The 23,229-nt window shown below is 33.2% G+C and overlaps 1 protein-coding gene across 1 annotated transcript; it reads right to left on the reverse strand.

Annotated features, from left to right (window-relative positions):
- Positions 1-3,145: 3,145 nt before the first annotated feature.
- LOC142639248 (26S proteasome non-ATPase regulatory subunit 2 homolog A-like) lies at positions 3,146-14,310 on the reverse strand. The gene is made up of 25 exons (XM_075813397.1): positions 14,008-14,310; positions 13,812-13,912; positions 13,503-13,623; positions 13,359-13,418; positions 13,160-13,227; positions 12,920-12,962; positions 12,405-12,470; positions 12,269-12,307; positions 12,068-12,150; positions 9,212-9,326; positions 8,898-8,972; positions 8,140-8,298; positions 6,875-6,982; positions 6,691-6,795; positions 6,463-6,603; positions 6,263-6,367; positions 5,763-5,984; positions 5,430-5,543; positions 4,988-5,203; positions 4,407-4,466; positions 4,204-4,317; positions 4,030-4,115; positions 3,789-3,897; positions 3,528-3,706; positions 3,146-3,450 (listed from the first exon to the last, which is right to left on the reverse strand). The coding sequence occupies exons 1-25, from the start codon at positions 14,077-14,079 to the stop codon at positions 3,372-3,374; spliced, it is 2,640 nt and encodes an 879-aa protein (XP_075669512.1). The 5' UTR covers positions 14,080-14,310; the 3' UTR covers positions 3,146-3,371.
- Between the last annotated feature and the right edge of the window lie 8,919 nt (positions 14,311-23,229).

A 23,229-nucleotide genomic window follows, 5' to 3' on the forward strand; every position in this document is an offset into this window, starting at 1 on the left:
CAATAAATAAAATAATATTTTTTTTATCAAATGAAAAACAAATAAAAAAGAGAAAGAAAAGTTATGTCCACAACATTTTTCACAACATTTTTACAAAAAAATCCTAAATAGCAAATTGTTAAAGGTTATTATTGATAGCAAAAAAATAATTTTAGTGATAGGTTCAACTAGAAAACAAGAAGCAACTTAACACCTAAAATTTGTTATGAAAAATATTCTGAATATAACACTTTTAAAAGAAAAAAGAAAAGAAAGAAAGCAATTCACAAAAAAATTCACAACATTTTTTACAATAGTTAAGTTAGCAAATTTTTACTAGTTCTCAACTAGATTCACCATTAACATCATTCTTTTACTCACTACTATCAATCTGTCACATCAACAAATGTAAAAAGTTTTGTCAAATTTTTTGTGTTTATAAAATTTTTTTTTTTTTTTAATTCTACATGGTTCATGTTAATTAATGGTAATTTTGTATATGAAACAAGATAACAAATTTTTGCCTTAGGCCCCCAAATTCATTAAGCCGCCCCTGCCTCTAGCTCTACCCTAGGTTATTTAATGGTCAAATTTTCGAGTATTTTGAGTTTTTTTAGTTGAATCATTTTAGTCGATTAGGCCCGAACCAGTAATGATTAGCCTTGCTAAATGTTAGTCTTCCAATCTTAGTCAAGCTCATTTTCTATGCTTGGTTTGGGTGGTTGATTCGGTCTTACCAACGACTCTAAGAGTGAGACAATATAAAGAAAAAAATAATACAAGAAAATGACTTACCCTTACAGGTTAGTGGTGGAACTCAGAGGATTGACAACTTGAATTAGGGTTTAGAGTAGGCAAGGCGAACCACAAAGAGGTTAGTGAGAGAGTTATAATCTTGTGATTTCAAAGTGAACTCCTGAGAGTTTTATATCATACGCGTCGTACCCAGTAGTCCTAGTACAAAATAGTGTTGTTTGGTTTATGTATATATTATTAAAATAACATTTTCTATATACAACGTCATTATATATATGTCTGTCGGTTCAAGTGTTGATGTCCTAAATCAACATTCGACGTTTCGGCTGATGGACATCGGAAATATGTCATTGTTCCCATGGCAACTGTGCAATTAGCTCAAAGTCAAGGTAGGAGATCGGTTCGGATCCAGTATTGTTCACCTTTACTCTCTTCAAGTGGAAAAGTACCAAGCCTACGCAAGAATTAGGTTCTGATTTACCATTGTAAAATAATAAAAATAATTATTATTATTGTGATTTAAATGGTATTTGACATCATACATGTTGTAATTTTGATAGTGTTTGGCAAGTTTTTTTGTTTTTGTTAATGTTTTATTTTATTCATAATGCATATTACAATTCTTATTTTCCAAAATCAAATGAAAGTCCCAATTTTTTTTTTTTTTTTGAGGATTCTCACTTTACGCTCATTCTTTTCTTTTCTTTTTAAGTCTCTCTCTCTTTATTTGTTTATCTTTTTGCTTATTCTTTTTTTCTTTATCTCTCTTCCATTTCTTCTTGGCAACCTCTCTCTCTCTCTCTCTCTCTTAACAGCCAAAAAAATTAGGGACAAAGTTATTTGTATTTTTTCCATAATTGCTAATATAGTCTATTATAATTGGTACATAATTTTTCCACTTCTATAAAAATAAGAGTCCATCAATTCATATGAGTCATCTAGATTGGCTATGATATCATTTGTCATGATTCGAGAAAAATGTGATGACATCTATATTCAAAATTTTTTAATAACCTCCAAATGTTGGACTTAGCACATATTTATACAATCTAATTCAATCAAATTATGCAAGGAGTATAACACTATGGTTGGTACAATTTTCTATGATAATTTTCGGGATAACGAATTCAGTTATTCTTTCTTTCTTCTGAAATTTTAATAAATGTTCATGAGGTCAATATAGCATTATACTAATTATCTCCTATTCAATTAGCTTTTGCAAAAGTGATGAATGATGAATGTCCAATGGTTTCAAGATAAGTTATCCAAAGTTCTTGCATTCCAATAGGCTGATAAGTTAGAAGGATTAAATATTTAAATGAGAGGTTTCTAAGACACTTTTTTTTTTTTTTTTTTTTCCTTTTTTGTTCCTTCTTTATCTGGCTTTAGTCTAATCCATATATAAGAACTTCATGTAAATTTTTTAGAAGACTTCTAATTACGTTTTTTTCACCCTGGTAGTAGTGGATCATGAGAAACAGTGTTATGTCTATTTTCATTTTTAACTAGAGTAGAGTTTATTATCTCTTTTTTATACATGTAATGAGCGAAAAAGAATAGAAAGGTTCTCCCATGATGAACTTATACCAGTTTTTTATTCAAAAGTCTAATCCCTCAACTTTTGAGAAATCTAGGAGAGATCAAAATAGGCAATCTTAATCCCAAGGTGGAAAGAACTTGTCATCGCGGACCGCAACAAAGAATAGAAAGGTTCTCCTATGATGGACTTGTACCAGTTTCTTAATCAAAAGTCTAATCCAGTGCACCAATCTCCCCTATTGAGAAATCTAGGAGAGATCAAAATAGGCAGTCTTAATACCAAGGCGGAAAGAACTTGTCATCAAGGACCGCAACAAAGCTCAATGATGGAAAGACACATTCATATGGTATAACTACGGCTGGTGTTAGGGCTGAATAATAGGAAGACACGTTCATATTGTATAATCGTTATTCATTTGCAAGGCTGTCAGCTTATGGGGGGTAGCCCTATCCTAAAACTCTTTGGACTAATACTTCAAAGAAATAAAAAAGTTCATTTCAACGACCTATGACAGTTCTTTTTTCTTTTCTTTTTTTAATTATTACCATAGTTCATAACTTTTAGTCCTACATTTTTTGGGTCATTCGTTCCAAGTTTGCGAGAATTATTACTGTAATATATCATTATTTATTTGAATGTTCTCATATAAAAGAATATTGAAACTATGCCCAGAAATACATGATGGTCATACTAATAAATTGAGATAATTTCTAATGTTTCATTACAGTAGTTTGGGTATTTCTCTATCACAAATAAAAGGAAATGTCATTTCTTGCAATCCGGGCCCCTACGACTCAACTGATAGACTAAATTCCTTTTCATAGTAGAAGTTTGCTTGCTAATCATGGCCACTAGATTAGTTATCGGACATTTTTCTTTTAAACTAGTTTTTCCTAATAAATATATCCTTAATAGCTTTATATGGTCTTTGTATGCATTGTATTTTCTGCTTGCATGGAACACCGAACGAGCAAGGTTAATAGATTTACATGGAACTATTCAATTGATAACAAATCAAAACTTTAAAAAATTACAGCCTCTATGAAAACTTGAAAAAGAGTTTGGTCAGAGCCGCAAGATATTTCTGGAACCAACTTTAGTGATCTTCTTCCCTATAATTAGGATTCTCCTTCAAGATAACGAACCCTTCCAAAATAGGGGATAGCGGAATATATCTACCAAAAAAGAAAAAAGGTAATGTAAGCAACCCAATAGCATAATTTTTTTTTAACACATTGAAGGGAATACATACTTCTCAGTCGCCAGTTCTGCTCTATCACCAGCAGCCAAAAGCACCGGTGTTGTGTGTGTCTGAAAACCAGTGATAGTCTTGGGACGACCCGCCTGGCCAACAACATCAACGGCTTGACCCACTCGAACAGGTACAGATATAGGTTTGTTATTCTCATCAACCGTCATCAACATTCTTGGCTGTCACAAAAAGAAAGAGAATTGCCCATCAATAGCTAATGAATTAACTGAAATTAAAAAATTGAAGAGAAAGTCCACAAACCTGCATGGCCAAAACAAGGAAGTAGAGCATGTAATGATATTTTCCCAATATCACTGATTTCATGTCAAGGCATGCATGTAGCATGATAACAATTCCAGCAAGTGCAGTCCTGTTAGATAGAAGGAAATTGCTTACATGATATATGAAAAAACACTTCTCAATGACTTACGGCAGTAAAGATTAAATATATTTTAAACAAGTGAGGTGGGGTTGCAAGGTTCCGTGCAAAAAGATTACTTACGGGGATAGCAAGAACCGTTCAGAATGATACGGATTAAGAGTTAATAATCCTTTCCCCATGTGTACAAGACCTTGAGCAATTCGCACCTGTAAATGAGGGGACTCAATCAATAGTTCTAAACTCTATGAAATATTGTACAGAAAAGTAAGTCAAAGAATTCATTGGAAGCATTACACAGAAAAGAAGGTTGGCATCCTTGTAGTAATAACTTGAAAGATTCCGAAGCATGCCAGCTATTCGAGCATTGTTTGTACCCGCACCTATCAATCCCAACGAGATTACCGCAGCCTGTTGAATCCAAATAACATTTTTAGCCTTAAAAAGGTAATTAAAGAAATAATGTACATATTGATATGAAATTTCTAATATTGTATTACCATTGCTACTTCTGAATCTGTGTCATGGCTAAGTCTGCTTAATGTGTCCATAACATTGACCTGACCAAAAATGGATTAACAAATTGGTAAGCAAGGCAAATCATGGAGAGAAAGACTGTCATCAGCTTAAAAGAGATTCAAACAGCTTATAATTACACACCCCCCACCCCCCCAAACCTCAAAAAAAGAAAAAAAGAAAAGAGTCAGATTCAAACAGCTTATCTGCACACATCATAGATATATAGTTTCCTTAAAGTTGATGAATAGTCAGATTACAAGCAAAATACCAAAAGTAATAAAGAAGACAAGACTTGCATTAAAGGTTATCCTTGAATTTGGGGATTGGGAGTAAAGTGATTTAAATTTGACTAGATGAATTTTATTAATTTACTTATCCATAACTTAGGAAGCATTGGAATGGCCATTTATTATAGTCAATCCAGCTGAGACTGATGAGCAGGCTTTCTAATCAAACCACCAGTGGTCATATCACTCCTTTGAAAAGGAAAAAGGTGCAACATCAGCTTTAGCAGACTGAATCGATCCAACCGAAGGGAAGCCAGAGCTAAAAAGATAAATACCTTAGGGTTTGAAATGCAAAGGAGACCAAGAGCCAAAGGAACAGCATGACGGATATTCTGCTCTCCATACTGCAAAAGATGCTCTAATGAACGAATTGCCATCTCAAGCCCTAATTCTTCAGCCATTGCAACCATAGCAATTCCAAGCACAGCAGGACCCTGGTGAGTTTCACTCTTATCTAGGTGTTGTGAGCAATGACCCAGAAGATTTTGAACCTACACAGAGAAAAGTATCAGCTACTTTGGGCAAGTAAAAGAAACTCAAATTATATAATTAAATACCAAAAATATATTCTTAAGTTACACATACACCCAGTTGTTATGAACCCACGACCTCACCCTCCACCCATTTTGAAGAGGAAAGTGCCTTTTGAGCCAAAGCTCATTTGCATTAACTATAAAACCTTACAAAAAGTTTATTAAATTGCCTTTTAAAGAATACCTTAAGAACATTCCCTGTTCCAGCATAGGCGCATGACAGTAGCGTCATATCACAATATTTTCTGATTTTTTCATTAAAGGTCTTAGAAACTTCAGCCGTGGCCTCCACACTTTCCTGTCAAACACAAGAAACTTATTCAAAAAACAATCATAGGGATAGAGCCATAATGTTCAATATTGTCACATTGAATGACATCTTTTAGGCCACATTGATGGTAAAAGATGCTAGACATCAACCATGCAATAAAAATCAACATTAATGGAATTTACAGAATGGATAGAATAAGAAAAATCCATTGTCTCAGATAAACTAGAACAAAAGTAAGAAGGTTACCTGCTTCCCGAGGTACAGAAGACCAAGGCCTAAAGGTAGAAGCCGAGTTAGGGGCTCCCCCAACTCTGTCTCACTTCGATCCATTAATGCAAATATAATTGCCTGAGCAACCTCTTCATTGCAGGAACCCACATATATTAAACCCAAAGAGAGCGCAGCGAAGGAAATTACATCAAGTGGGGCTTTAGCATCATTTAGTATAGGAGCCAATTTACTCCGTAACTGATAAAAGAGTTAAAAGTTAGCTCATATGAAAAGACATATTATAACACTTTTAGCCCAAATTTTTACAATTTAGAATTTTCAACTGAATAAAGCAATACTATTTGTCAACCTTAGTAACCAGTAGTGAAATAGAGCCGCGTAGGATCAGTAAATACATGCACAGATGTTATTCTTTGCATAAAGGATACAAAAAGACGTCACAAAACATTTATCAACATAAATATGATTGTCATGGCCCAAAAGATTTATTCACATAAAGCAACAAGATACTTCACCTGCTCATTCTGAGTACCAGCATAAGCAATCCCAAGGCCCATTACTGCCCCAATCCGAATGGATGGGTCTTCTTTATCTGTATGCTCACCTAGAAGTGCCAGTGCCTGAGAAAAAGAGTGAGATTAAGATGCAATTCAGACCATACGATCTTCAGTGCAAAAAAAAATTTTAATAATAATAAAAAATTGATGAAACTCACCGGATCACAATCATTCTTTATTCCACAATTTACTATCCCCACTCCTAATAACGCACCAGCATTCACATGGTTGTCACTTGCATGGAAATACTTGTCCATTTGGGCAAGTCCAGAGTCAACATCCCACAATAATATCATACCCTGTTAGGATAGAAGGCAGTGAGAATCCCGAAATCAGGTTGAACAAATACGAAGAGACAATAAACCAGGCAGTAAAGGGAAGCTTACAAGACTTGCAGTAGCACTAGTCTTCCCGTGTTCTTTATTTTTGAAAAGCCAGTTAGCAGAAGAACCAGCACTTGAATTGTCTGAGGGGACTGTCATTAACTTATCCTGCAGCAAAAATATGACTCAATATCAAGAGAACTCACACCCATACAATATCTATCATGCAAATAGCAAAACACATTACCTGACCAAAGCCAGCATTTACAAAAGCATTAACAAAGGTGGCAGCAAGGTTTTGTCTAGCCGAATCAACAGTTGCACCAGCACTAGCCCGGCCATCAAGCAAGTGTGCCTTAGAAAACACGAGAATGCAAATTAGTCAATATGATACAAATTCATTCAAACATAAAATGAGAACCTAGAACATTCCTCTCTTTTTTCTTTTTCTTTTTTATCTTGGTTTCTGGTAATTAATGATTATGATTCCTACCTATCTAGTCGTACAGGCTACCAGCACGTTGCATAAAACAGATACACACACAGACAAGTAATGATTTTAATGGGGGAAAAAAGTATATAAGTGATATAAAGAAACAACAAGACTGGCATAACATCAGTATATTGGCAGCAAGTATTCCTAGACTGTGCCAAAAGGAATTGGAAGCATCGCAATTAGAGGGAATAAATCACTGCATAAATAATAAAACTATTTAACAACATTGTTTTCTCATCAAGGTCTCCTAACAAAGACATCATAGTAGCTACCCACTTGACTTTCCTCAAACACACACACACATATATAACCGTATATATAATAGTCTCAAAAATGTATAAGCACTCACTGCACCCTCAAAAAGAATGATTTTACTTTCTTTCTTTTTATTAGAAAATTTTTTACTAGAGTAAACGGAAGCAGCAAACAAGGAGCATCCTAGAAATTACAATCAAAGATTCAAGACATAAGAGCAATACTTTTATTGTCTTAAAATTAAGGCCCATATATTATTATCAGTCATCACAATATAAAGTTGTTTATTTGAAAAGGGCTACCTTTAGCCAATAAACTTTGGCTCAAATGGCACTTCCTCTCCCCATAATAAGAATAGGTTGGAAGGGTGAAGTCATGGGTTAAAACTGACTTTGTGGTAATGTGACTATAAAAAAAATTTTAAAGGTATTTTGAACTTTCATTATCATTTATGGGAAGACTCCAAATAGGACAATAGCACCACTCAAGAGGAACCCAAAACAGAATTTTCAGCGATCTTTTCATAGAGAGAGAGAGGGAGAGAGAGAGAGAGAGAGAGGGGAGAAGAAAAAGAAGAGAGTAAAGTAAAGCTTCATTATCTCATGATCTCACTTGATGGAAAAGCTCCATGAATAATATGATAATAAACAACGCTAGGGCAGATACCTTTAAAATATATAAGACAACCAACTCTTTTTCTTTTTTTTCTTTTTCTTTTCTCTAGTCCACCATTATGAATTATACAGATCAAAAGCTCAAACCTTATAGATATCTTCAGGAGATTTGGGCTCCATAACCTCAATATCACGAGCAAGTGTTAGATAGCCTTCACTTAGCTTGGTGTTGTTTATAATGTCCTGTAATGCCTCTCGGTCATCATCATTGACAGCCATCTCTTCATCTAGCTCAAATGTTATACCCTGCATTGAAGAACAACAGTCAGCAAACAACCAAATATCAGTTAGCTATCAATGTACCAAGTAACAAAAATCCATATATAAGAATAGTTTAAATTGACGTCTTTCAAACAAAATGACAACAGAAACTCCCTGACATCCAATCTCATGCCTCACTCACAAGTTTCTTACCACTTGCACCCTCTCTTAATCATCTATCATAATTTACTCTTCCCCCATGTCAAAAAATAGCAACGATCTATTAGAAAGTACCAAACTCCACAAACCATCCAAAAAAAAATGTGCTGAGCAAGGACAACAGTCTTGACTATTTCATCACCCAATAATAATAGCTAGCAACAATGATCAGGACAAAGTTTAACTATATTAGACAGATACTCTAACCCAATAACATGGACATGATTGCCTTAAATTACAAAAGAGGAAATTCCTATATAATCCTAGCAACAGTGTAGGAATGCTAAATAGTACGTTTCATAAAGAATACAAAATCAAACTCAATCTCTAAAAAGAAAAAATTAATCCATATATTATAAAAAATAAAAGTTAGTCAACAATGTAAACTCAAAGAATATCAAAAGTATGTAAAATTCAAAACTTACATGTCGAGCAAGGATGTAACAGAATTGCTTCTTTCTCAGCTGATCATCACAAGATGTAAATACTTGCTTCACATACTGTCAACAAATACTTTCGACTATGAGAACCAAACCATACTAACATTTTAAGGATCACATCATAAATTTTGACAAGTATTTAATAAAATTTCTTAGTAATGTGTAGCTATGAAATTCTTCAATCAATGAAGAAACATAATTCCTCTTTCAGCTCTTCACCAAATACAAGCAAACACCATTCACAATTGACTAGTAAGGAAGGATTGGGCTATCTAAATAACTTTACTTAAAGTACAAACCTGCATGTTATCCAGAAATAGGGCAATCTGAAGCGCATTTGGATACTCCTCAAATTTTATATAAATCATGTAGGCAATATCTAGGACCAACATGTCATCAGGTCCAGGGAGATATCTGCATTATGTAGCAATGTGAAATGTCATATAGAGAGAGAGAGAGAGAGATGCAGAGATAAAATAAAAAATAAATAAAAGTAACATAAAAAAGTTTAACTCTTGACCATGCATATTGGGATACATTACTTTAACTCTTGAGTAGAATAGCGTTTGTGAGAAGTGGAGGAAGTAGATATATGCTTGTATTTCTACAGTCCATTTCTCGGTTTTGGTTAACAATTCCCCTACAGTTTATTCAGTAGTTTGCAGGGGTTAAGGGAGGGGGGTCCCTTATCACCACTGCCTTTTGTTCTGGTTATAGAGGTGTTGAGCCAGATTTTGAAGAAAACTAAGGAGAGTGGTGGGGGGAGGGGGGGTTATTCATGGATTTTAAGTAGGGCCTGATACAACTAAGACACTAAGTATCTCCATCTCTTATTTTGCTAATGAAACCATTTTATTTTGTAATCCAAATATTGAACAAATTTTGTATATAAGAATGGTGTTGATTTGTTTTAAAGCTCTTAAAGGTCTGAATGTCAACTTGGGCAAGAGTGAAGCGGCCCCATTAGGCAGAGTGGGTAACATAATCAACCTAGCAGATATATTACGTTGCAAAGTTGGGGGGGGGGGGGGGGGGGGGTGTTTCCTATTAGTTACTTGAGTATGCCTTTGGAGGCATCCTTTAAGGCTCTTTCTGTGTGGAATCCTATATTAGAGAAGATGGAATAGAGATAATCTGGTTGGAAGAGATAACATCTATCAAAGGAAGGAGGCTAACCTTGCTGAAGAGTATGCTCAAGCTTACCGACTTTTTATCTTTCTTTATTTACTAGTTCAATGATCATAACTAATAGGCTTGTGAGACTTCAGAGAAACTTCTCGTGGATTTCAAATACCCTTTGGTGAACTGGAATACAGTTTGTTCACCTATTGAGGTAGGCAGTTTGGGGATTAGGAAAATGGTGTTTTGGGCATGCAGATATGCATTTTTGGTGTTGGGTGATTGCTTTGAAGTATGGGGTGAAAGGGATGGGCCATGTAGAGGGACACATGGTTGTAGTCTTTGGCAAGGCTAAGACAGTTTCTCTCAGCATGTGTCCTTTGAGGTTAGAGATGGCACACGTGTAAGGTTTTGGCACAACCAACGTAGTGGACATCATACTCTAAAGGATTTGTACCCTGACCTATATGCGTACTCAGTTGACAAAGATGCCTTAGTGACATAGGAAAAATTCAGAAATTTGTATACATGTGGTTGTGGTGGGTTAAGGTTTAGGAGGATTAGTGGAAGTAGGATTTAGAATTATTGAAGAAAGGGTTATGGGATTGAGTTAGGAATTAAAAGGTGGTTTATTGTGTTATTTATTTGATGGCTATTTGGTATAAGAAAGTATGTGGGCATTTGGGAAATTTTGGCGTTTGTTCCCATTATAAGGCTATGGTAATGGCACCAATGCTATTTTATTCCCTTGGAGGAATATTTGGTGTGCTAAGGTCCCTGAGCAAGTGTCCTTTGTTTGGACAGCAGCTTGGGGTAGGATTCGTACCTACGATAATTTCATCAAGAAGGGATACTTTATAATTGCCTGGTGTTGCATGAGTCAGTGCAGTGGAGAAACAATGGATCATTTGTCCTATCAAAAAAGAGAAACTATGGATTATTTGTTGCTCCATTGTGAAGTTGCATATATTTTGTAGAGTGTAGTCTTTAAGATGTTTGGGACTCATTGAGTGTTGTCATCAATGGTAGCAGACCTATTGTTTAGTTGGAGGAATTGGTTTGGGAAACACTGGTTGGATGTTAGAATCCTTACTCCATTATGTTTGAAGTGAATAGTGTGGAAGGAATGTAAGAGAAGCACTTTCAAGGATATTGAGAGCTCTCTTGATCAGTTGCAATCCTTGCTAATTCAAACTTTGTTTGATTGGTCTTACATGTTGAGTTTTACTCATTGTAATTCTGTTCTTGAGTTCCAAGACTCACTTTGCTTTTTGTATGATTATATGATTTTAAAGATTCTTTGTGTTTCATTCATCATCGTGAAATTGAAGCAATCTTCTCTCTTAATAAAATTTATTACTTATCAAAATAATAATAATAACCCCCGAGGCAGAAGGTTGTCATTAACTGAACATATTAGATCATTGATGCAGCATTCATACATGGCAAAAAATTTATGTTGCAATATTCTTTAGTAAATAAAAACCTGTTCATCTCAACCCTTAACAAGCAGCAAAAAGGTCAAAATTATTATAAAGTATAGTAATCCAAGTTCTTGAACAAGAGCAAGCTCAAGTCATATGTCAGTCTTTTCGGGAGTTGCATGGTATTCTCTTGAGACTTGCCTATTTTTTTGAGCCTAAATGCAGATATCTCTTTATTAAATAAACTTTCCATGTGAATTGACCAGAAAACAAGCAATAGATGACCAAAACAGAACCGACAATGAAACATACTCTTTTTCATGATAAGTCACACACGCACCCAATTGGTCCTAACCATGACCCCCTTCCCCACCCCCAAAAAAAATCCCATGCTAGTAAGCTAGTTATAATCCCACTTAGCTTGCAATCAGAGTGTTAAATCCCATGCTAGTTATAATCCCACTTAGCTTGCAATCAGACTGTTAAATCCCATGCTAGTTATAATCCCACTTAGCTTGCAATCAGAGTGTTAAATGATTAATTCTTATATATGTTAAATGATTAATTCATCGGATAAGCATCTCCAAAAATTTATGGTAGAATCCCGCTTACCTTGCTGAACTCGTTAGATAGAGACATGTCCTTCGGAAATTCGTACTGTCAACATGCTCAATTAAAAGATCAAGGTCTTCAACCTAGCATTAGTAAGATATTACATATCTCAATGTTGGCCAAACACCAAAAGGGGAAAAAAATGACAAGCAGGAAGGCACAACAAAGGAATAAGATCAAAAGAGCAATACTGCTTGGTACCTCCATTAGAAGATCAACAGCTTCAGGTTCAGCATTGTGCTGCATTGCAATTCGCATTGATTAGAAACAAACCAAACAAAAAAAATCCTATCAAATTTCACCTATAGTCATATTGTCACATGTTACCGAATTATACCTTCATGTGAAAAGCAACTATTTGTTGAACAAGCTCCATAAGATCCTCGATTGGAACTTCTTCGCTCTGTTATGGTAAATTCAAAGAAAACATAATTAAAATTAAGAATGAGTTCTTAACAATAAAGCATGGAACACCAAAGAAGATCAAAACTCTAGAGAAAAATATTTATCAAAGAATGTTCCACTCTAATCACAGATATTGCACATATATCAGAGCAATGAGCATTATTATGATGTAATACTACTCCAACAACATACTGCATGATACGTAACTTCAAATTCAAGGAACCATGAATACTGTAGTACATGATAGTAGAAATTTAAAGGCACTTTAATCTGTTTTTCAAGAAGCATATGAAACCAAATTTCAAATCTTAGCTGTAAATGCACATGAATAGAAAGTTTTTTCTCACTGATTCAAAAAAGAAGATGTATGGAATGCTCCCAGTACCTATAACAAGCCTTTTCATAATAAAAACTATCATAGAATTCAATAAGATTTATTTTTCTAACCTGTCGCTTGGCATATTCTTGTGAAATTTCTCCAGCTAAGTTCCTGATTACAAACAAAAAATAGTAATAAAAAGCAATAGTGAGTGATGGTAATATTCATTTATATGGATTAAACTTCAATCACTACTAGTAAAAAAACTCTAGAACCTATAAACCTTGCAAAAAATATGACCAGAACAAACTACATACCACCTAAAAACCCAATGCTGACCACAATTATTTGAATCAAATGATGCTCACCTCACATATTCATGGCCCCACGAGCCAATATCACCTCCTGAACCCTCCAATCGATATTTTAAGCTCTCCTAAAAGAATTGTCACAAAAAAATAAACAAGAAACGAAATAACTGTTAGTCCCAAACAACATCAAAGGAATTTACATTTACATTTATAAAGAGAATTAACGAATCGAAATCAACAAAACTTAGATCCATACCCTTTCACCCTCTGCAGACATGGTGAGAGCCAGAACGGATAGCACATCAGCAAGGTACTTCTGCATTGACAATAAAGTTAATTAGATATCCCCAAAATGCTACTACTTCCATAATGGACAATGTCCAACCAAACAAAACTATACCTTCAATTCAGAGTCCCCCATGGTTTCGTAGTACGCCTTTAACGTTCCATAGTGTGGCCGCAGAAATTTCAACGGCTTTGGGACCGAAGTCATGGAGCTCGTAGAGGTTCGGATTTCCTGCCTACAATACCAAAATTTTTTTATTTTTTACATAATTCCATACAACGAGCTAATAATGTTCCCGTAGTTAATCTAAAATGCTAACAAAATCCCTAACATTAAAACCCTAACCCTAAAATGAAAAATTAGGTTTATAACCCTAAAAAAGTAAGCAAGACGAGTAAGAGTGAGTTATAATAATAATATTACCTCATGCTCTCAAGAGCGACCTTCTGTAAATTAGGGTCAGCATCTTGAACTCTCTCCACGTAAAGCTCCAATTGCTGCTTCAGCGCCAGATCCTCTTCCGACTGCAATTTGCAATACACGATCAATCAACACAAAATCACTACTACTACTACTACTTTGTTTGTTAGTTTGAATTTGAATTTGAAGTGGTACTTACCAGATCTTCGTCTTTCTTCTCCTCCTTCTTGTTCTTGTTCTTATTATTATCATTATTATCCTCCTTTGCCATTCTTTCCTTTTTTGGTAGAAAGAACTCTCAGAATTTGTGTTTGGATTACAACAACCGAGACGAAGAAACCCTCGTCTCCTGATGAGAAGAAAAGAAGTCCGATGAGTAAAAAGTATGTGTAGAGTAAAAGGACCAGGTTGGAATGGTCTCAACAGAATACAGATACACTCGTACACACTACTACTACTGCTGCTGCTACTACTCGCTGCTATTTTAATCCTTGCTTCATTTCTTGGGAGTTTGTGTGAGGGAATAGGAATGTCGCTTCCATACGAAACCTCGCTGGCCCAATAGATTTTTTATATATTTTTAGGCCCATTACACCAGTTCTAATAAATGTCACTTTCAATCCCGGGCAGGCCCATTTGTAATTTGAATAAATCATAGTGTGGAGGTCATAAACTAACTAACTAACTGACTGAGCAGTTAATTAGAATTTGATTGTCACAACTAATTTGTAATGAATGGAAGATAGATAAACCCACAATGGGAGATTATAACAAGAATAGAAGCTGAATGATACAAGTTTATTATTGATAATCAACCTAGGGTTAATCTTGCCAAGAATACATGCATCCAAAGGCAAATATAAAATCTCTAAACTTTCATCTCTCTCTAATTTTTTTGGATCACCTTCTAAGTGTGCATGTAGCCTCTATTTATACCCCCAAGCCTTATTCTTAGTAGTAGGCTACCATAATGGGGTCAAGAGATACTTGCCTCACCAGGTGTCCCATCTCTTGTTTTGATTATGAAACTAGATTTAGGGGACATGAATCATTGTTCAGGTCGATCATTTAGTAATAAATGCGGCCAGTGACATGGGAGAACAATTAATGCGGAAGTTCCTCAAACGCTTCTCAATATATGGCCATATATCATCATGCGTCAATCCGAGGATGTGGGGCCATCCAAGCAGCTGCTTCATCGGCATTGAACTGCTTCGATGTGTTTGGCTAAAAGGCCATATATCATCATGTGTCAATCCGAGGATGTGGGGCCATTTCCTACGGTTTCTTGTGTTGAGTAGCTCCATTATTTTTCTTCTAATACACCAATAATGTGGTAACTTAATTTTTAAAATCACCAGACCGAAATGTTTACATGTTGTTGAGGGATCTAATTTTGTATCCTCCCAACACCATGTTTCAAATAGACTAGTCTTACTATATTTTTTTGTTTATATATATATTATTTATTTACTTTGGATTTATCTCAATTTTGCCCACAAAAAGTATAAATCCATTTAAGGGTACTTGGTGATGGGGGAATGTATAACAAGATCAAAGGAGATTGTACAATAGAGACCAAGTTGATTAGTGAGTCAACTTGCAAGGAATATCTATATTTACTACAAGTCATTGTTATTCTTCTACACTGTGATATTTCTTTACATGTATTTAAGATTTGTTGTCTGTTACTATTTTAATTTGAAATGGTATTTGCTAAGGGTTTTATAAGAAATGTAGAATACACTTTATGTTGAACTACTATTTGTATCTCTAAGTACTATTTTTTTGTTTTCGCTACACTGCTTGTATTTGATTATATTAGTTCACAATACTCTAGGTTACACAATCTTGTGAGTTAATTATCTAGTATTGAAATATTTTTTACACTTAGAAAGTAGGAATCGTTCATATCTTTCATGATTTATATTGGATTGTTGTGATGTCACAATTATAAATTTTGCAAATAGCATTACTAATTTTTATTATTGTAATTTGTGTTGTAGGTAAAAAAACATAAGTACCAATTTGATGTAACAATTATTCGGCGTGAGACAATCATTATTTTGCAACGAATAATTGATAAATTGAATAGAACGTAAATTTTATTGTTAAATTTCACAACATTGATCTTTGTACTTAGAGTGTATTGGTGAAACTTGGTGGTGTAATCACGTTATTTGAATAAACTTGGTGGTGTACTCTTTAATATTTTGAGCATTGTGTATTTGCAATCAATTTACTTAAATAAACGTTAATTTTTCAAAATCAATTATAGGGAAAATTCTTTTTATAATTAAAAAATTGAAACTTTTAGCAATATTTTGAAAAACATTGCAATACATACTTTATTGTAGCACTTTCAAAAGGCATTGCAATAGGGAAATTGCAACGGCCAGAAAAGCGCTAAAAAAACGTTGCAAAACATTTTGCAACCTTTTTGGGCTTTTAGAAACATTGAGTGACCGCTTTAATAGAACCAATATCTTGTAATATATCCAAATGCAATAAATTAGAATTGTAAAATGATCAATATTGTTACTTAATCCTAGGAAGCACGAACACAGTGAAATTGCCAATGTACCAATGTCGGATACGTTTCCTACAAGAGCATAAACGTGTCAAGTACGTACTCAAGAAGAAAGAATCGATTTTTTAATACAAATACGCAATAGACGAACACAGTGAAATTGCCAATGTACCAATGTCGGATACATTTCCTACAAGAGCATAAACGTGTCAAGTACGTACTCAAGAAGAAAGAATCGATTTTTTAATACAAATACGCAATAGACATGGTTAGGACACATTTGTGACACAAAAAGGCCAAAACAGGGGGAGAAAAAAAAATCACACCTGACAAGTGAACTCCACCCTTTCTTATGTGGTGATACTACTCAAAATTAACCCTAAACTCACCCCCAAGGCCCTAAGTCGTTCTCACCTGTTTCTTATATAAAATTATAATTAAAAACAGTCATTCTCACTTATTTTCTCTTCTTTGGGGCCTCATAGCTGCTGAAGCCAATCAATAGGTTCTCTCTTTCTTGATCTCATTCCTTCATCAATCTTCCACCACAGACCCCAGCAGTAAGTCTCTCTTGGTCTCAGTTTTAGTTTCGCACTTTCTCTCTCTTTTTCTCCTTTTCTCTAGCACCTTGTCTCTGTTTTTTTTTTCTTTTTTGCAGTGAGTTTTGTCTTAGTAGTCTACTACTTATATACACTTTCTTTTAAATCAAAGCACACATAACACAAAAAAGTTGGACCTAACTTTTTAAAAAAGAAAAATCACACATAATAATGTAAGTTTTATTATATTATAATATTATTTGATATTAGTTGATAACAGAGATGGTCTCTCTAGTTTATTCACATAACTTTATTGTATTATAATATTATTTTTAGTAGTAATAAGTCTAACTCTCCCGTGTTAATCACAGTATAAAAATTAGCAAGTGGGTGGCTAGGTCAGTAAGTGAGTAGGTCTTTCTAGTTTATTGCATTATAACATTATCTTATATTAATTCAATAGGTGTGGGTCTTTTGATATTAATTTTGTAAGAATGGATCTTAGTTCAATAGTTTGTGACTTTTTTTTATTTTTAGTTTGATGTTAAATGTTCTTTACTTGAACTCTTTATGGGCGTCTACTGTCTAGTTTATTCAAAGTCATTGTTCATACTTTAAACAATATTTTATTGTCTTTATATTAATTTTAGATATATTTCTAGACATTTCATCATTGTTACTTACTTTTTAAATAAAAAATAAACATAAACTATGTCTAAATATAAAATATATATACTTAAAAATAAATATTAATCAATTAATTAACTATCGTATCCTAGACGTGTCACATCTTCAAGAAATGTTGTCGTCGTATTACATATTATGTCAATATCTGTTCTATATAGATGTAATCAACTAAGTACAAAAAATTCATAAATTAAATTGAATCTAAACAAAAAACATAAAATAAAATAAAAAAATCTTAGGTGGTATGGCATTAGCATGCAGATCATTAATAACAGTAGTGATACTTGGACTTCTTGGCGAGATTAATGTCAAGCTTAGGCTTAGGGATGTCTTTCAAATTTGCCAACTGAATATTTCTTTTGGTATTTTGAACTTGCCAGTACTCTAATTGTATCTTTCTTTTTAAGGATTCAAGTTTCAACTCCAATGAATTCCCTTTCTCCTCCTCCTTTTGGACCTTTTGCTTTTTGGAACATGTGTTGATTGCTTGAGTTGATGAACTTGATTTCCTCTATTATAATCGTAATTTGTTTCTTTATGATACTAGAAGATCAAGAGTTCATACCACTAGTGTCACAACCCAAACTTATAATTTGGATTCATGAGCATGACTAGCATGTTAATATCAAGTCTCACTCAATACTAATATGAACCAACTAACGCTGGGGATGATTATCAAGATTTTCATTTTTTTCATCTTCCTTTCTATTTATTGCATAAAAGTCATAATATACAAGATTTCATAATTTTTAAAACTATATTGTTTTCAAACTTACCAATTTAGGTTATGTTTGGTTTAACTAAAACCATCACTCAATTCCCAAATTTTGCAGGTCCCACCACTTGGATTATTGTTTGATTTGATTTTGGTTCTCAATTGTCATAACTCATTACTCAAAAACCTAAGAATGAGTTGTGATTTATGGAAACAAGTTTTAAGAGTTTTTGGGTTACAAAAAAATAAGTTAAGTGGTGAATTTGTAATAAACCACACATAATTGGGACCCACTTGAATGACTTGTCTCAATCAAAGTAAGAAAGTACTAATATTTTATTGCTCCCAACGACTATATTGGTCTCTTATTTTATAGTGACCATATTTTTCTCTTGTCTTCTACATCTCTCTTCTATGGCCAAAGATATCTCTCTCTCTCTCTCTCTCTCTCTCTCTCTCTCTCTCTCTCTCATCTACTCTAATTTTTAAGTCATTTCTAAAAAATTCACCTCCATCACTCTAACATCATAATTACTCTAAGAGATCGATGGGTTTGAAGATTGAAGTTAGTGTTCTATGCAGTGGTTGTAGTGGGTTGGGTTTTTTAGGGTTACAATTGATGGGTTTATGGGTTGTGATTTGTGTTTTGTACGATGGTTGCGGTTGTTGTTGTTGATTGTGTGGGTTGTAAATGGTGTTTTGTGGCTTGTTTATGGAAGCGTTGAGGTCAGTGGTTGTTGGGTTTTTATGGGTTGCAGTGTTTTCTAGTTTTTGTATGGATTGTGGTGGTTGTTTATTTCTGTATGGGTTGTTGGTTTATATATTGGTTTTTGTGGATTGTTGATTTATTATTTAAAAATATATATATTTTTAGGACAGTAGAGGATAGTGAGTTACATTAATCTTTTTCAAAAAGAAAACCAACTCCATTTGAGTTGTCAAAAAGGTGAGAATGAGTTAGGAGACAATAAGGAAATAGATTTGAGTTATTAAATATGAGTATGAGTATCAGCTATGAGCTATGAGCTATTACTAAACCAAACATAACATTAACAACATGGCTGAAACTCAAGGTTGCATGAAAACATTACTTAACTAAAACATTTAGCAAAACTTTATATATAAAACTAACTCTAAAGCAATGTTATGAATACTGTTTCGGAATCTATTTCGGTTTTTCTAGTGAAACGGAATATTTTAGTACTAGCTTATTTCGGCGTACCGTTTCAAAGTATTTAGGGATTCCTAATACACACACACACACACACACACACACACATACATACATACATATATATATATATATATATATATATATATATATATATATATATATATATATTCTTATACAACATAAAATTATCAATTTAAGGAAGTAAATAACTAAATATCAAACAATACAAACTATTTTAATCTTACATCTTAACATAAAAAAGAAATGTATTACTTTTTTTAAAGTTAAATAATAATACAAGTTAATGAAATAAATATTAAAAATGCTTAATTAACTGAGTTTAGTTTTTTTTTTTAATATCAAGATAAATTTAAACAACTAAATATTAACTTGCTTAAACCCATAAATTTTTATTCTTTCTTTTTTCTTTCTTATTTATTTATTTATTTGTCCTCTTAATTACCCACTACATTAATTATTGAGTTTGTGTGAAACATTAGCTATCTACCACGTGTGCAAAGTGTAATACACATCCCAATAAAATAATTAAACAAATAGATAAAATCTCTTGATCTATCAAATGGTAGAATAAAAAAGTAATAAATTTGTTTAAATATCTCCCCCATTTATTGCCCTACCTACACCCACAACCCATTCTACACACTTCTACTTCTCTCTCTTAACTCTTTCAAGTTCAAAATCCTCTTGAAGAAGAAGAACAACAATTCCTTCTGCTCGTTGCCTTGTTCTTGATTCCAAAAGCAGATAAGTATGAATTTAACTTATTTTCTCTTTCGTTTGCTCTGTCTCACACACAAACACTCTCTCACATCACCCCCATACCTCAAAACCTCCCTCTTTCTCTCTCTCCATTCTATTCGGACCCATAACTCATACCGGTTAAATCTTGTATTTTGGCCGAAATTGACCGAAACATCCCGAAACTCATTGGAACAGACCGAATTTAATCTGAGGTCGGACAAGGGGGATTACCATTCCGGTTTGTATGCCAACACGAGATTTTCCAGCCATTTTGGCCGAAACGAAACGGGTTTAATAACATTGCTCCAAAGATATACAACTAAGGTTTTATAACAAGCTTAACAAACTAGGGTTTCAAAATAACCATAACAAACTTAAGGTTGCATGAAAACATTACATAACTGAAACATTTAGCAATACTTTTTCTTCTGAATCTGGTGCATAATCAAAACCACGTTTTTTCATCAATGGGAGAGTTGAGTATTCTTCGTTGGCCATGGAGTTTGATGGAGAGAAGGAGATAGGTGTTTAAGAAGATTGTTGGAGAGAACAACAACTAGTTATATAGGAGTAATGCTTGATTAGTACTTCAAAATCTAATTTCTTTGCTGGCTAAAGAAGTTATTTGGATGCAAAAAAGTTACGACATCTATTGACGTGGAAATATCTTGTCTGTCATTTAGATTAGATGTCATCAATTTCCCTAGCAGCTTAAACATATCTTTTGTTGGCATGTGAGATAAATAAATTAAAAGTGAATACACAATTGTGTGGGATGCACCGTGTTTAAAACTAAGGGTCATGTTAACGGATACCCTTAGAGTAATTGTAAATAAACCATAATAAGAAAGTTTTAACACTACTTTCATGAAAAATATAAAAAGCTATCAACAACATTTATTATTTTATCATTCTCTCAATAAAATGTCTCTAAAACTAAAATAAGATATCAGATCATACCACACGATTCAATTCGATTCGATTCGTAATCATTTTTCTTAGTTCCTCTATTGTCTCTACCTGCCAGTCTAAACTCCAAAACAAAACGTCTTATTTGTTTTCCATTGTAATAGTTTAAGGAGGAAAGCGAAACATTTTCAATAGTTTAGGGATGAAAAAAAAAAAACTTGTTAAAGTTTAGAGACGAAAAACAAACTTTTGATAAAATTTAAGGACCAAAATACTATTTTACTTTTATTTTATAATTTATGCTTTGTAAATTAGGATAGAGGTGTATCTACTGTATTGAGTAGCACTACTATTTTTCTCCTAATGCACAAATAATGTCGGTATTGAATTTTCAAAATCAACAAACTGAAATGTTTACATGTTGTTGAGGGATCGAATTTTGTGTCCTCACAACACCATGTTTTAAATAGACTAGTCTTACTATATTTATTTGTGTGTGTGTATATATATATATATTATTTACATTGAATTTCTCTCAATTTTGCTCACAAAAAATATATATCCATTTAAAGGCACTTAGCGATTGGGGGATGTATAACAAGATCAGAGGAGATTGTTCAATAGATACCATGTTGATTAATGAGTCAATTTGCAAGGAATATCTACATTTGCGGCAAGTCATTGTTATTCTTTTACAATGTGATATTTTTTTACATGTATTTGAGATTTGTTGTTTGTTACTATTCAAATTTGGAATGGTATTTGCTAAGGGTTTTAGTAGAATACATTTTATGTTGAGTTAATAAATGTATCTAAGTGCATTTTTTTGTTGCTAAACTACTGGTTCACAATACTCTGAGTTATACAACCTTATGGGTTACTTACATAGTATTCAAATCTTTTTTACACACCAAAAGTAGGAATCGTTCATATGTTTCATAATTTATGTTGGTTTTGTTGTGATGTCGTAACTATAAATTTTGTAAATGATATTACTAATTTTTATTATTGTAATATGTGTTGTAGGTAAGAAACATAAATAGCAGTTTGATGCAACAATTATTGGGCATGAGACAAAAAATCATTGTTTTGTAATGAACAATTGATAAATTGAATAGAATGTAAATTTTACTGTTGAATTTCACAACATTGATCTTTGTACTTAAAAGTGTATTGGAGAAACTTGATAGTGTAATCACGTTATTTGGATAAATGACATTTTTTCCATGTGTACTCTTTAAAACTTTGAGCATTATGTATTTGTAATCAAGTTACTAAAATAAATGTTAATTTTTCAAAATCAATTTTAGGGAAAAATTCTTTTCATAATAAAAAATTGAAACTTTTAGCAATATTTTGAAAAACGTTGTAATACATACTTTATTGCAATGCTTGTCAAAATTCGCTACTAAACAAAAACTTTATTGTAGTGCTTTGAAAAAGTATTGCAATAAGGAAATTGCAACGCAACTCTTGCAACGATTAAAAAAGCGCTAAAAAAAATGCTGCAAAACGTTTACTAGCGTTTTTGGGCTTTTAGCAACATTATATTGCCGCTGCAATAGAAATAATTTATTGTAGTGCATCCAAATGCAATAAATTAGAATTGTAAATTGATCAATATTGTTATGTACTCCTCAAAAGCACAAACACGATGAAATTGCCAACGTACCGGTGTCGTACACATTTATGACAGGAACACAGCTCTTGTGCATGGTTTTCAAACCCAAACCATTCATTGAATCGTAAAAGAGAAAAATTCAAGGTTGTTAAGGTCGGACCGAGATTGATCCATGATGACATCATAATTAATTTAATAATTATTTAAAATATAATTAAGTATATTAAATTAGTAAAAATAAAAAATTAACTAAAATATAAATAAATATTGTGTGGTTTGAACTTTCTAATAGTGCAATTTTTTGTTAATAAAATACATACTAAAGATACTTTGCATGTCCTACTCTTCCCTACTCCCTAGATTGCATTATCACTCTAATAGACTCATCAAGTCCACCAAAAATTTGACAAACAAAACATCACTCTCCACCATATATTTCAATAATTATTGGACGTAGGGGTGTGTGAAAAACTGACAAAACCAG

The sequence above is a fragment of the Castanea sativa genome, chromosome 6 (assembly GCF_040712315.1).
Source record: "Castanea sativa cultivar Marrone di Chiusa Pesio chromosome 6, ASM4071231v1".
In the NCBI taxonomy this organism is placed as follows: Eukaryota; Viridiplantae; Streptophyta; class Magnoliopsida; order Fagales; family Fagaceae; genus Castanea; species Castanea sativa.